Source organism: Phyllobates terribilis, unplaced genomic scaffold (assembly GCF_046119375.1).
Source record: "Phyllobates terribilis strain yellow unplaced genomic scaffold, ASM4611937v1 Scaffold_2__4_contigs__length_985480577, whole genome shotgun sequence".
Taxonomy (NCBI): domain Eukaryota; kingdom Metazoa; phylum Chordata; class Amphibia; order Anura; family Dendrobatidae; genus Phyllobates; species Phyllobates terribilis.
In genome coordinates, this window is record NW_027362762.1 from 206,259,479 (window position 1) to 206,275,858 (window position 16,380).

The 16,380-nt window shown below is 41.1% G+C and overlaps 1 protein-coding gene across 1 annotated transcript in view; it reads right to left on the reverse strand.

Moving 5' to 3' along the window:
• ACVRL1 (activin A receptor like type 1) overlaps positions 1-16,380 on the reverse strand; it is a 126,276-nt gene that overhangs the window by 55,575 nt on the left and 54,321 nt on the right. The window contains exons 3-4 of the mRNA XM_073663826.1: positions 12,884-13,120; positions 5,149-5,351 (exon numbers count right to left, since the gene is read on the reverse strand). Of these exons, the coding sequence (XP_073519927.1) occupies positions 5,149-5,351; positions 12,884-13,120 (440 nt within the window). The remainder of the gene's footprint in view (positions 1-5,148; positions 5,352-12,883; positions 13,121-16,380) is intronic.

Below are 16,380 nucleotides of genomic sequence, written 5' to 3' on the forward strand. Positions count from 1 at the left end.
GACAATATCCATGGACCTTCCCAGCCTATTAATATCAGCCCCAGCTGTCTGCATTCCCTTGGCTGGTTATTAAAAATAGGAGGGACCCCACATCATTTTTTTTTCATTTATAAATTTATTTATCAAGTACAATAAAATACGTACGCAAGGAACTGCTCCACTCTTCCATTTGGACCTCCGCCTCCTTGTTCAAGATTATTTTTTATTCTATGTTATTTTAAGTAATTTGCCTATCCACATTTGTTTGCAGGGTAATTGTCCTCCTTTTACCCCCATTTTTCTTCCTTTTGCAACCCTCTAGCCCCTACTATGACCATTTCACAGTCATTTTACAGCACCAAAGTTCGGGTCCCCATTGACTTATATGGGGTTCAGGTTTGGGATCAAGTTCGGGTCAAGTTCTGGTAACAGCACCGAACTTTGCACTAGAGTTCGGCCAAACCCGATGAGCCCAAACTTCCCTACGTGAGACCCATCTTGAAATTGCATTAGATTTTAATCTATAAAATAAATATTTTGTATTTTTATTGTACAGATTCTCTAACCGGATCTTGGATCTTTTTCCTTTCTCTTGAAGATTGTTTCAGATGTTGCTCTGACACCTCCGTGCTGGGGATATATATGCAACAGCGAATACTACTTGCCGGTAAACTGACTCTTTCTCTTCATATATGTTAGTGGTTTAATCCCATTTGTCATTTATAAATCTCAAATGCACAATACATTATAATAAGAAAATACCACCTTGTATATACATGCAATAGACTTTATATTCAACTAAATCTTACAACAACAATTCAGACATCTGTGAATCAAGAACGTGTTCTATTCTTGATTTTTACGGATAGAACTGGTGCCCACTATAACCCATGGGACTGCTCACTTGCTTGTGATTTATTTGCAGACTGTGTCTCCGCAAAAAAAAAAAAATCACAAAGATATGTCAGTTTTTGATCGGAGTCAAGGATCAAAATCACTTATATAAAACCACGTACAACACACGTGTGTCATCTGTGTGTAATCTATGTGTTGTCCGTGATTAACAGTGCAATAGATAGGAGAAGCTTTGCAATTTATTTATTTATTTTTTCATCAATGAAACATGGACCAAACACAGATGAAAATTGGATGAAAAACACTGATGACACTCAGACTCTTTTTTGCATACATGAAAAATTACTGATGTCTGAATGAGGCTGTCAGCAGTTAGAGGGGGTGTAGATAGAGGGAAAACAAGGAGGTGGGAAGGTGAGCTTAAAAGTTTGGCCACATCAAGGATGCACCGAGCGCCTGTACTTGGTTTGAGCAGTCATTCTGTGCTGACAGTCCCTTTCAGGAACAGGAAAAAAGATAGTTTGTTACGAAGGTTGCACTAACAAGTGCAGGTGTAGAACCTGAAAGACTTAGGCTGCTCTCTTGACATTAAAGAAGCTGCTTACAAAAAAAAGATTTTGGTGTCTTTTTGCTGATTTTTTGGTGCCTTTTTGCTGCAGATTATGTGTCATTTGTCTACAGTACATGTTTAATAAAGTTTTATTCAGAAAAAACACAGCGTTGCGTTTTTTCCAGTGTTTCTCATTCTCTCAGTGCAAAGTATGGTGAAAAAAAGCAGCAAAAATGCTAAAAAAAAGTAATATGCTGCAGATTTTAAGAAAGCAGCAGTTTTTCAATTCAATCAGGAAGAAAGCAAGAGTGTGCATGAGATTTCTGAAATCTTATAGCATTTGCTGGTGCTATAAAAAGCAGCTTTTAATTTGCATTAAAATAACACAGCAAAAATGCAACGTGTGAACATACAGTATCCTTACTATATATATGAGTAAGTGCCACAAATCATGCCCCCACACATTTAAAATAAAGATAAAGTGGCCAACGCCTTCCATTAATGCTTGTTTCCATGTTGCAAATATGCATTGGATTTTCTGCTGTGGATTTTTGTGCTGAAAATTCACTGCATGTTACAATAGTAGAAATAATGATGAGTTTCAAGAAATCTCATTCACAAGCCACAGAGAATATCATAGAATCATAGAATTATAGAATGTTAGAGTTGGAGGGGACCTCCAGGGTCATCGTGTCCAACCCGCTGCTCAATGCAGGTTTCACTAAACCATCTCAGACAGATATCTGTCCAGCCTCTGTTTGAAGACTTCCATTGAAGGAGAACTCACCCCCTCTCGTGGCAGCTTGTTCTACTCATTGATCCCCCTCACTGTCTAAAAGTTGTTTCTAATATATAATCTGTATCTTCTCCCATTCAGTTTCATCTCATTGCTTCTCGTGTTTCCATGTGCAAATGAGAATAAAGCTGATCCCTCTACAGTGTGACAGCCCTTAAGATATTTGTAGACAGCTATTAAGTCTCCTCTCAGTCTTCTCTTTTGCAAGCTAAAGAATCCCAGATCCTCTAACCGTTCCTCATTGGACATTGTAGACCGGTCACCATTTTGGTTCCTCTTCTTTGAACTTGCTCCAGTTTCTTCACGTCTTTTTTAAGATGTGGTGCCCAGAACAGGACACAGTATTCCAGATGAGGTCTGACCAAAGAGGAATAGAGGGGGATAATTACTTCACGTGATCTAGACTCTATTATTAATACATCCCAGAACTGTGTTTGCCTTTCTTGCTGCTGCATCACACTGTTGACTCATGTGCAGTCTGTGATCTATTAGTTTACCCAAGTCTCTTTCACATGTGCTGTTGCTTAGCACTATTTCTCCAATTGTGTAGAATGTTTTTTTCATTTTTCTTTCCCAGATGTAGGACTTTGCATTTCTCCTTGTTAAAAACCATTCTATTACTTGCAGCCCACAGTTCTACAACCCCTGGCAAAAATTATGGAATCACTGGGCTCGGAGGATGTTCATTCAGTTGTTTAATGTTGTTGAAAAAAAGCAGATCACAGACATGGCACAAAACTAAAGTCATTTCAAATGGCAACTTTATGTCTTTAAGAAACACTAAAAGAAATCAAGATAAAAAAAATTGGTACTCAGTAAGGATAATTTTTTTCAGACCAAGCAGAGAGAAAAAATTATGGAATCACTCAATTCAGAGGAAAAAATTATGGAATCACCCTGTAAATTTTCATTTCCAAAACTAACACCTGCATCAAATTAGATCTGCTCGTTAGTCTGCGTCTAAAAAGGAGTGATCACACCTTGGAGAGCTGTTGCACCAAGTGGACTGACATGAATCATGGCTCTTACACGAGAGATGTCAATTGAAACAAAGGAGAGGATTATCAAACTCTTAAAAGAAGGTAAATCATCACGCAATGTTGCAAAAGATGTTGGTTGTTCACAGTCAGCTGTGTCTAAAATCTGGACCGAATACAAACAACATGCGAAGGTTGTTAAAGGCAAACATACTGGTAGACCAAGGAACACATCAAAGCGTCAAAACCGGAAACTTAAAGCAATATGTCTCCAAAACAGGAAATGCACAGCAAAACAAATGAGGAATGAATGGGAGGAAACTGGAGTTAATGTCTGTGACCGAACTGTAAGAAACCGCCTAAAGGAAATGGGATTTACATACAGAAAAGCTAAACAAAAGCCATCATTAACACCTAAACAGAAAAAAACAAGGTTACAATGGGCTAATGAAAAGCAATCGTGGAATGTGGATGACTGGATGAAAGTCATATTCAGTGATGAATCGCGAATCTGCATTGGGCAAGGTGATGATGCTGGAACTTTTGTTTGGTGCCGTTCCAATGAGATTTATAAAGATGACTGCATGAAGAGAACATGCAAATTTCCACAGTCATTGGTGATATGGGCTGCATGTCAGGTAAAGGCACTGGGGAGATGGCTGTCATTACATCTTCAATAAATGCTCAAGTTTACATTGATATTTTGGACAGTTTTCTTATCCCATCAATTGAAAGGATGTTTGGGGATGATGACATAATTTCTCAAGACGATAATGCATCCTGCCATAGAGCAAAAACTGGTAAAACATTCCTTGAAAGAAGACACATAAGGTCAATGTCATGGCCTGCAAATAGTCCAGATCTCAATCCAATTGAAAATCTTTGGTGGAAGTTGAAGAAAATGGTCCATGACAAGGCTCCAACCTGCAAAGCTGATCTGGCAACAGCAATCAGAGAAAGTTGGAGCCAGATTGATGAAGAGTACTGTTTGTCACTCATTAAGTCCATGCCTCAGAGACAGCAAGCTGTTATTAAAGCCAGAGGTGGTGCAACAAAATACTAGTGATGCATTGGAGTGTTCTTTTGTGTGTTTGTTTTCATGATTTCATAAATTGTTCCTCAGAATTGAGTGATTCCATAATCTTTTCTCTCTGCTTGGTCTGAAAAAAAATTACCCTTACCGAGTACCACATTTTTTATCTTGATTTCTTTTAGTGTTTCTTAAAGCCATAAAATGGCCATTTGAAATGACTTTAGTTTTGTGCCATGTCTGTGATCTGCTTTTTTTCAACAACATTAAACAACTGAATGAGCATCCTCCGAGCCCGGTGATTCCATAATTTTTGCCAGGGGTTGTAGTTTTTTTAGATCTCTTTGAATCCTCTCTCTCTCTTCTTTAGTGTTAGCTATCCCTCCCTTCTATCTGCAGTGTAAATCGTCCTGTGCTGTGGATTTGAAATCTGCAGCCCTGCAATTCATTCTCCAATTATGATCATGTACAGTATGTCATTTTTTTGCAATGCTAAAAGTGAAATATGCAGGAAAATCTGCATTTTTTCAGCAACTATGTATTTTTCGATCAGCAGAGATTCCCCATCTGATATGGAACATGGGAAAATACCCTTAGTTTCAACATAAATGTCTTGTCTAAAGTGGAGGACTGATCTTGACAGCTATTATAGTGTGGGGACACATTTAATAAAATCAGGGGCACAGAACATCGGACACAGATGCTGCATATCAGTGAACCAATATTCACATTTTCTGCCTGACGTAATTTTCTTTGATTCTGAACATCAAGTTGCACATAAAAATAAATCTTTAGTTGAAGTTCTGTATAAAAACAGATAGGACTGGACTTTTCCATATTATGGTTGCAGCTCAATATAAAGAATTGGATACACTGCTCTAAGTAGCTATGATTAAAACACCATTCAGAAGAAAAAAATACTTCTACACAACTTATCTACATCGTCCTTCCAATGACTCACCCCTAAAGTGCTGTCACCGACTATGGATGCATTAACAATGTCGACATGCCCAAAGTCAATAGCAAGGAGTCTTGGCAAGGCCTTCTTCCGGCTGCCTTGCTTCATTTTCCAGAATAAGAATGAGAAAAACATCAGAATGATCACGAAGAGAACTATGGGAAGGACAGTCACTAGGAGGAGGCTTGTATCTCTGGATTTCTCTACTGTTGTAGAAAAGAAACATTTATTACTTATGTGCATCTCATCAGATCTAATATAAATCAGAAAAAAATAGCTATTCAGATTATCAAATAATAGTTAAAGGACTGGTCCGAAGTCCAAAGTAATTTTCATCCTAAATCCCTATCTATTTAGTGCCATAATCTAAACTATTTTGCTAATATGGTTTAGCTAATATGCTAACTGCTTTTATTTTTTAGATTTTCACTTCCTTTTTTATGACGCTTCATTTTAGAATCCCAGTGCATGCTGGGATACTCAAACGAAGCATCATCAGGAAGCAGAGGCTGCATTCCCCTCCATGAAACAAAGCGTCATCAGTGACCAGTGACATCACTTGCGGGAGCGGCGCTGGTCTCTGCGCACCGGGTATTCTGACAGTGCTCTGTTGCTGGCTCGTTACTGCTGATCTGAGCCGGCAACAGACTGCGCACTGTCATTATGCAGATCGCACAGTGACAGTGCAGGGACTAGCCCAGTCCCTGAAACGAGCGTCACTGATGACGCTTCATTTCAGAGAGGGGGCAGAGGCTGCAGCAGTGACAGCAGCCTCTGACCCCTGATGACACTTTGTTTAAGTATCCCAGCATGCACTGGAATTCTCAAACAAAGCGTCATCAAAATGGAAGTGAAAAAAACTTATAGGTAGGTGGTTTCTACCTACCTACCTGTTCTGCCCAGCGCCAATATCTGCTGGCTCAGAACGGTCACAGATTGCTCCTGCCAGCGATTCTGCTTCTCCACGTTAACAGAGCAGTTCTTCCCATTATGGTCTGCTCTGTCGACAGGGCGTCATTGTCAATGTCATGCTGATTGACAACCATCTTCCCTGCAGTTAGGCAGCGGGGAGTCGACTTTTAATCAGCATGACATCAGCAGTGACGCCCCATCAACACAGCGGAGTGAAAGAGAAGAAGCTGCTCTGTGAACGTGATGTCAACGGAAGCCACAGTATCACTGACAGAATCACCGGTAGGAGCGATATGTGACCGCTCTGTGCCAGCAGAGATCAACACCGGGCAAAACAGGCATGTATTTAGCAACTACCTACCTGTAAATTCTTAACCCCTTAAAGGGAACCTGTCAGCTGATACAGCAATAGCAATGTATGTTTAACTCTGAAATGCTGTGCCATTTCAGAGAAAAACATACTTTAAAACAAACTTTTATAAATGCGCGTATAGGCAGAGACTTGCCAGTTACCGTCTGCCAAAGTGGAGAAGCTGCCGGGGACCCGCCTATATGATTAGTTTAGGTCAAAAATATAAAAGTCCCGGATAAGTCATTTAAAGGGAAGGTGCTGCGATTGTTATTTTTGTATTAATAATTATTGATTATATAATCAATTACTTTTAATACAAAATTAAATTCACTATTTTAACAGTTTTTCTTTATTATTTTTTTATTCAACTACTGGTGACTGCAATTTGCATTTGCTGGCATGTAACGATAGTTACACACCTCAAATACGGCAGCCCCTGTATATAGGAGTCTGTGGTCACTGTCCGTCCGCATCTCCTGTATTGTGGCTGCCTCCTGACGTGACCTGGGCACGCCCCCTGGGCTTTGCAGGTCACAGCTGTGAAAGGAGAGTGGCGCCATTTCTGTGAAGCCCACAGCGTATGCAGCAGGTTACACTTTCCCCTATCACCGCTCAGTGCTCAGACCAAGCCGAGCGGTGACAGGAGCATCTGGGCTGGGAGTGATGACATGAGATGCTGAGAGAGAATGTCCTGGATGAGGTGAGTATTAGCGGGGAGCGGTGATTGCAGCCTGACATCATTAGTACAATACAAGGCTGGAGATCACCGCTCATCACAATGTTCAGAGCACAGCAGAGAAATCATCATACTTGCAGTGCTGAGAACACTGACACAGCTCTGCTATATCACTGTAAATTGACATAGCAATGGTGACATTGTTTGGCTGTTACACTGTGAAGCACTATGTGGGGCCGATTATACTGTCGAGTACTATGTGGGGTCCATTATACTGTATGGAGGACTATGTGGGGGCAATTATACTGTATGGAGCACTATGTGGGGGCCATTATACTGTATGGAGGACTATGCGGGGCCATTATTCTGTATGGAGGACTATGTGGGGCCATTATTCTGTATGGAGGACTATGTGGGGGCCATTATACTGTATGGAGGACTATGTGGGGGCCATTATACTGTATGGAGCACTATGTGGGGGCCATTATACTGTATGGAGGACTATGCGGGGCTGTTACACTGTGAAGCAAAATGTGGGGCCCATTATACTATGGAGCACTATGTGGGGGCCATTATACTGTATGGAGGACTATGTGGGACCCATTATACTGTATGGAGGACTATGTGGGGCCATTATACTGTATGGAGGACTATGTGGGGCCCATTATACTGTATGGAGCACTATTTGGGGGCCATTATACTGTTGAGCACTATATGGGGTCCATTATACTGTATGGAGGACTATGTGGGGCCATTATACTGTGAAGCAGGGCCGCCATCAGGGCATTACTGCCGTATGGGGCCCGGTGAGCAGAAGGGGGCCTGGACTGGGCCCCACTCTGTTCACCAGGCCCCAGGGGCAGGATCCTGCCGGTTCAGTAACTGAACATGTGTCCTCAGATGCACGTTCAGTTAAAACCTATTGCCGTACGGGAAGCCGCAAGTCAATCACAGGCCAGCAGCTGATACTACTATTGATATACTGTGGAGCACTATGTGGTGCCATTATACTGTGGAGCACTATGTGGTGTCATTATACTGTGGAGCACTATGTGGGGCCATTATACTGTGGAGCACTATGTGGGGCCATTATACTGTGGAGCACTATGTGGTGTCATTATACTGTGGAGCACTATGTGGGGCCATTATACTGTGGAGCACTATGTGGGGCCATTATACTGTGGAGCACTATGTCAGGCCCATTATACTTTGGAGCACTATGTGGGGTCCATTATTCTGTATGGAGGACTATGTGGGGTACATTATTCTGTATGGGGGACTATGTGGGGCCCATTATTCTGTATGGAGGACTATGTGGGGCCCATTATTCTGTATGGAGGACTATGTGGGGTCAATTATTCTGTATGGAGGACTATGTGGGGCCCATTATACTATGGAGCACTATGTGGGGCCCATTATACTGTGGAGCACTATGTGGGGCCCATTATACTGTGGAGCACTATGTTGGGTCCAAAATACTGTATTGAGCACTGTGTGGTGCCATTATACTGTATTGAGCACTGTGTGGTGCCATTATACTGTGGAGCACTATGTGGGGCCATTATACTGTATGGAGGACTATGTGGTGCCATTATACTGTGGAGCACTATGTGGTGCCATTATACTGTGAAGTACTATGTGGGGCCATTGTACTGTGAAGCACTATGTCAGGCCAATTATACTGTGGAGCACTATGTGGGCCTCATAATTCTGTATGGAGGACTATGTGGGGCCCATTATACTATGGAGCACTATGTGGGGCCCATTATACTGTGGAGCACTATGTGGGGCCATTATACTGTGGAGCACTATGTGGGGCCATTATACTGTGGAGCACTGTGTCAGGCCCATTATACTTTGGAGCACTATGTGGGGTCCATTATTCTGTATGGAGGACTATGTGGGGTACATTATTCTGTATGGGGGACTATGTGGGGCACATTATTCTGTATGGAGGACTATGTGGGGCCCATTATTCTGTATGGAGGACTATGTGGGGCCCATTATTCTGTATGGAGGACTATGTGGGGTTAATTATTCTGTATGGAGGACTATGTGGGGCCCATTATACTATGGAGCACTATGTGGGGCCCATTATACTGTGGAGCACTATGTGGGGCCCATTATACTGTGGAGCACTATGTTGGGTCCAATATACTGTATTGAGCACTGTGTGGTGCCATTATACTGTATTGAGCACTGTGTGGTGCCATTATACTGTGGAGCACTATGTGGGGCCATTATACTGTATGGAGGACTATGTGGTGCCATTATACTGTGGAGCACTATGTGGTGCCATTATACTGTGAAGTACTATGTGGGGCCATTGTACTGTGAAGCACTATGTCAGGCCCATTATACTGTGGAGCACTATGTGGGGCTCATAATTCTGTATGGAGGACTATGTGGGGCCCATTATACTATGGAGCACTATGTCAGGCCCATTATACTGTGGAGCACTATGTGGGGCTCATAATTCTGTATGGAGGACTATGTGGGGCCCATTATACTGTGGAGCACTATGTCAGGCCCATTATACTGTGGAGCACTATGTGGGGCTCATTATTCTGTATGGAGGACTATGTGAGGCCCATTATTCTGTATGGAGAACTATGTGGGGCCCATTATTCTGTATGGAGGACTATGTGGGGCCCATTATTCTGTATGGAGGACTATGTGGGGCCCACTATTCTGTATGGAGGACTATGTGGGGCCCATTATTCTGTATGGAGGACTATGTGGGGCCCACTATTCTGTATGGAGGACTATGTGGGGCCCACTATTCTGTATGGAGGACTATGTGGGGCCCACTATTTTGTATGGAGGACTATGTGGGTCCCATTATACTGTGGAGCACTATGTGGGGCTCATAATTCTGTATGGAGGACTATGTGGGGCCATTATACTGTGGATCACTATGTGGGGTCCAATATACTGTATTGAGCACTATGTGGGGTCATTAAACTGTGGAGCAGTATGTCGGGCTCATTATACTGTGGAGCACTGTGTGGTGCCATTATACTGTATGGTGCACTATGGGAGTAGTAATGTAGTGTACGAAGCGGGATCACACATTACACCACTGCTTCCCTAGAAGTGGATGGAGTATGGTCACACATTACACTATTGCTCCCTTAGAAATGTGTGACCCTGCTCTGTCCACTTCTATGGGAGCAGTAGTGTAATTTGTGACCCCGCTCAGTCCATTTCTATGGGAGTAGTAGTGTAATGTGTGACCTCGCCCTGTTCACTTCTATGGGAGCAGTGGTGTAATGTGTGACCCCGTTTTGTCTACTTCTATGGGAGTAGTAATGTAGTGGACTGAGCGGGGTCACACATTACACCACTGCTGGCATGCTGGCATAGAAGTGGACAGAGCGGGGTCACACATTACATACATTAAATATTGTGTATCTAATCCCATCCTGTGTGATACACTCCGATGAGCCCAATATCTAATCCCATCATGTGATACTCTAGACTGAGCCCTGTACCTAATCCCAGCATGTGTTACTCTAAACGTATATAATCGCAGCACATGATGCACTTCACGTATTTAACCCCAGGTAATGATACAGCGAGCTGCACTAACTAACAGAATCAGTGATGCCGGCCATCCTCGGTGACACTGTACTTGTCAGTATCTCTTTGCAATCACCAACAAAATGGCTCCGCACTGTGATCCTAAACGTCATCTTCCCTTATCCTTTTGCAAACATCCAGAAGGGGAGGAGAAGAGTGATGTCAGACCCATGTGAGCAGGTCCAGCCCACATTTACTACAGTTGTAATCTAAACTAACAATATACTAGGTTTTCTTGGCAAATTTCTGCACCTGCTCCCCCTAGTGTTTAAAAGTGGAAAATATCAAACCTTTTTAAAATTATTTTTCATATTTTGTTTTAAAAACAAATGATAATTTTTTTAAAAAAAAATTAAAACAGTAATACTTTAATTTTTTTCAATTGTTGAAAAAAACTTTTTTGGATGGCACCTTCCCTTTAAGTGGAATTAGAACAGATCTGAAGACAACGCTGTAGTTAAGAAGTGAAGAGTGTAAACTTGCTGGACACAACTACTCTCACTACTTGGTGATTCTTTTTTTTTTTTCAAACATCATTTTTATTTGGTTTTTTAACAGAACAAATCATAGAAAAACATATAAAAACAAATAAAACAAAGCCAGGATGTACAAAATAAGGAATCTGTACACAGATCATGTACACTGAATAAACAATAAGTTTCGGTTAGCTGGCTTAACAAATAGACATCTAAACTAAGTATTAGCAAGTTACAGTCATCTACATTCAATGGAATTAATTAAATAACGATAAATTGTGATGATTATCTCCCCTGCTTTAGTTAACACGTAAGAGTCCTAGGTTATTATTTAGATCCTCCAGAATATACCTTTCTGTAGAGGTAAATGGTTGGACAGTTTTATTCTTTTCAGACAGAGAACAGCATGTTATAATAAACTGCTTCCATTTTGATAGAAATTTGCCAGCTTGCTGTTCTTTGTTACTAAGGGTATCTAATTGCTCTACTCCCATAAAATGTTTCATTTGGATTATTAGCTCTGCTATAGGGAGAATGATAGGATCCAGCCAATGTTTAAGTAACTGTTTTTTTTGCCAGGAGGAGTAGCGTATGAAGCAGTTTTGGGGGGCCTTTTAATTTTTGGTCAGGATTTTCTGGGTTATCCCAATGATGTAGTATGGCTACATATGGAGAGAGAGTGTACCCTGGGCCCCAAATAGTCTTTATCACGTCTGAGACTTGATCCCAGTATACTGTTGAATCAGGGCAGGACCATAGGCCGTGCATAAGATCAGAGTATGGGTGATGACATTTAGGGCAAGCAATCATCCTATTTGACAAGGGATCCTTTTTCGGTATATTAAAAGCGTAAATGGCCCCGTGTATTATTTTATACTGAGTCTCTCTCCATGATTCGTTTATAATGTATTTTCTAAATATATTCCAACCCGATCTAATCTTAGTAGGGATTTCAACGTCATCTAGTTGCTGCTTCCAATATTTAAAGAAAACATCAGGGTGTATCTTTAATAAATTAGATTTCATAGCTGAGTAAAGACTAGAAATTGAGGGAGTACCAGTTGGAGATAGTAAAATTATATCTAATTCGTTTTGAAAGGTCTCGAAGGCAACATCCTTTAAGTTTGACATAATGGATAATCTAATTTGTTCAAATTGGAGGCCATGCTGTAGAGGTAGATCATATTTATCTATACATTCTGGGAACGTCAACCATCTCCGATCGGTTGGGTGGAGTAGGTGAGATATGTTATTTATACCTGCTTGCTGCCATTTAAGAAATAATTTATTTTCACTGCCCTGTGGAAATTCCGGATTCCGCCATAGCGTCAGGTGCTTAGAAACTCTGAAAGAAAGGCCATATTTTTTTCTAACTGCTTTCCAAGCGGAAATAGTGTCTTTAAAAGTTACTGATTTTTTGATTGCTGGGGGTAGAGAAGAGTAGCGAGAGTGTTGGTGATTCTTTTCATATGGTTATTCCTAGAGCTGTAACTTGAAGCTCCTGGACCTCAATGCAAAACATACCACCACTTTCCATGTGCCTCTGATAATACTGGAAGGTTTGGTCATTTTAGAGAAACACATAGCAGAGATGGTCTAAAAATGGTGGTGGAGTTCATGGTGTAGGAGTTACAAATATCTCCAGCTTTTTATATATACTACATCTACCAGAAACACACCTCCTGCCTCATCAGGCGCTGCCCAGTTTTGAGATATCATATAATATGAAAAGTTGTTTACCAGGTTTGAAGATGGTGAAATTTTCATTACAGAAATCGGAAGAGCAGCACCAAGCTTCTGAAACCTCTATTTTGACATTGCATTGCTCAATTATGCTGTTATTAAAACAGCCTCGGACTCTATCGATATTTCCAGATTCGTCCCGTTTCTGTTCTGTCACAAAACATGTCTTTCCAACACAAGTCTTTTCCAAGCAGTCGGATGCCCCTTGACAGGTACAGGTGTAATAGATGATATCTGGAAAGAAAGTAATAAGCATTCAATCTCAATGACTATCACCATCAAAAATGCACAATTCACTTAGGGCATGTTCACATTACTTTTTTTTGCCATACTCTAGTGGCTCTGCCTCTGTCTAAATCCTTGAAAAACAGGATTCTCGAGGAACCCCTGAAGAGGCCATTGATTTTAATGGAGTAGACTGAGTCACTTTGTGCTCAGTCTGGCCTCTGTTTTGGCAATATCTGCATTCCTAAGGTGAGCATAAAAGTGCAGTCAATTACATTTTTAACTTTGCCTACTTTATTAAAGTCAATGGCCCCACTGGGGGTTCCACCCGAATCCCGTTTTTCAGGGCTTCAGACGAAACCCTGATGGAGCCACTGACATGTGGCATACATGCAGTGTGACTATGTCCTTACACAGTAAAACACAGCTTATGTTTCAATTCTTTTGACGATGACGTCCTTCTCCAATGATTGCTCTCTTCTTATGATGTGTCCAAAGTAGGCAAGTCGTAGCTTTGTGATCCTTGATTCGAATGATATGTCTTGATTTGCTCCAAAATTGATTTGTTTGTTCTTCTTGCCATCCATGGTATTGACAACATCCTTCTCCAGCACCACATTTTGAAGGCGTCAATTCTTCTTCTCTCTTGTTTCTTTATCTTCCAGGTTTCACTCTGTAAGTTACCACAAAAAAGACCAAACTATGTACGAGCCGTGTCTTCATCGCCAGTGAAATGTTCCCAGATTTGAAGACCTTGTCAGGGGACTTCATAGTTGATTTGCCCCTAGCTATTCTCCTATTGACTTCCGGTGTCATCAATGCATCTTCAGTGTTCATTGATCCGAGTAGGTTGAAGTCCTTTACAACTTCCAATTCATCGCCGGCCATCTCAAATGTGTCCCGATCGTACCTGGCAGTAGTCATATCTTTGTCTTCTTTGTATTGAGTAGCAGTATATATAGTAACTACATAATACAGTAGTATATCCAGCTAAACACTTACCTGTTGATTGGCCTTTACATTTATTACTAGAGAACAGGGTTTTAATTGAGAAAATACATTTGAGCAGGTTCACAGGGTACACGAGAGGGTGTAGCTCCTGGCATTCCCACTGATAAGTGAATATTGGTGGAGGAGCCATTTGGACCTGTAATCAATGAGAGATCTGTGCAAAACATTCCATATCTGTAGACAATGCCCACATAACAGGTCTCTGATCTGGCTAAAAGTGATTGCTCTTAGTGGACATCTGCTTTTTTCTCCCAGACATGGGAAAAATTAGGCCAAAAAAAATGAATTACATTTATGAAAAGGAACTTTCCAAAGAGGATAATCCCTCTAAGGCAGCAATTGAACTTAAATCCCAATATTTGAAGGAAAAATTATCTTTATTTTGTTACAGGGAAAATATATATCTTTGTACCGTGTTAGCTAGTAGATAGAAAAATATTTAGATTTGAGAGTCCTCGGTGGTTGATACCTTTTAATGTCTAACTGAAAAGATGGTAACAAATTGCAAGATTTCGAGATTACTCAGGTTTCTTCATCAGGGATAGTATCTAGTACTATAGTACTATGCCTGATGAAGAAACCTGAGTAGTTTCGAAAGCTTGCAATTTGTTACCATCTTATCAGCTAGACATTAAAAGGTATCAACCACTGAGGACTCTGCAATCTAAATATTTTTCTTTATTATGTAAAATCACTGGATTGATGGAAATGGTAATCAATACTGACAAAACTGCTGATTGTGTTCATCAGTCCTCTGAACTTTTGCCGACTGTAAATTTAGCTTTACAGATCCAAAACATTGAGGAATGAAGTCTCTCCTTTCGAAAGCCCAAGAACTAGCTATTCTCGACTCCCTGGCTTTGACCTTTGTCTTTGTCTTACTGTTTATCCAATTGTTGCTTGATAAGGGATACTTGTACCAGCTTCAGATGTTGAATGGACTTTTTCACCTCAGTTTGCACAGAATCTGTCACCACATGGGCTAATACAGATACAATCATGCTGTCAGTGATAGCTAAAAAGCCCACTGTCAGGGCTATGATCCAAAACTCTGCTGTTTTGTATCTGGAGAAGTTATTATATTAAAGTTGCCCTGTCACTAAAAAATATTAAGGCATGGCTGGTCTTAAAATAAAAATATGGTGGCCTTTCATCGCAACTCATGGATCTGCAACAGCATCCACATGTGATGCCGGCTCCATTCGGAAATCTCAGGACCACCATGTCATCGGATATTTGTCTGATGATGCACATTCTAGTTACCTGACTGCTGCAGCCAATTACAGTCTGCAGCGGTCTTGTGACTTCAAAACGGAGCAGGCATTGCTTCCGGAGCAGCCTATGTAAGATCCATGGAGGTTGCTAGAAGGTAAGTATGCCATCATTTTTTACTTTAAGGCTATCCATGCCTTGTTATTTTCTATACTGCACAACCCATTTCTATACTATATTAGGTTTTAAGAGTCTAAATTTGATTTAGCAGACACATAATGATGACCAAAACACATATTCAGAAATGGAGCTTTATTCTGACCTCCCCAAACCTAAGGATTTCCAGTTTTATGTAATTAGGGCACTACAGCCTCTTCATTGCCCTATTGATTAGGGGAATCTGTCAGGTTTTTCTGTAATATGAGTACAGCATGAGGTAGGGGTTAAAACACAGAATTCAGGAATGTGTCACATGTCAGGCTGTGTGCTGTTGCTTATTTTCACACAAGGTGTTATCACCTGGTGATGATCATTGCTGTAACTAGCTAGCCCATGGTCAGTTGTCCGACTCCACCCCCTCCTGTGATAAGCAGCTTAATGTCTATAGACAATATACATAGAGAACCTGGTGTGGGCGAGTTAGCTTTCTAAGCTCTGTTGTATTGATAAATCTAAAATCTGAATCTAAAAACTCTGATTGTGTCAGAACCGCTGCACCGAGCAAACAGGGTCTCTTTGCATACATCATGCTGCTTTCAGATGAGGTAGCAAAAACCTGCTGACAGATTCCCTTTAAGGGTCCCCCAGGTTGACCCCATATTAGTGACTTATCCTTACAATAAACCAATGTCATTGGCTCCCCCATTTTTACACCACATCCTTGCATGACCGACACAGTATCCCCTATGGCAGCCACAAGACCCCTATGCCAGTTATAAGGCCTTCATGATAGTTACAATACTTACATAACATCCACAAGACCCCTATGCAGCCACTTTGCCCTCCTAAGCAGTAGCTCTTAATTACGCACTGCAATGTAAAAACAA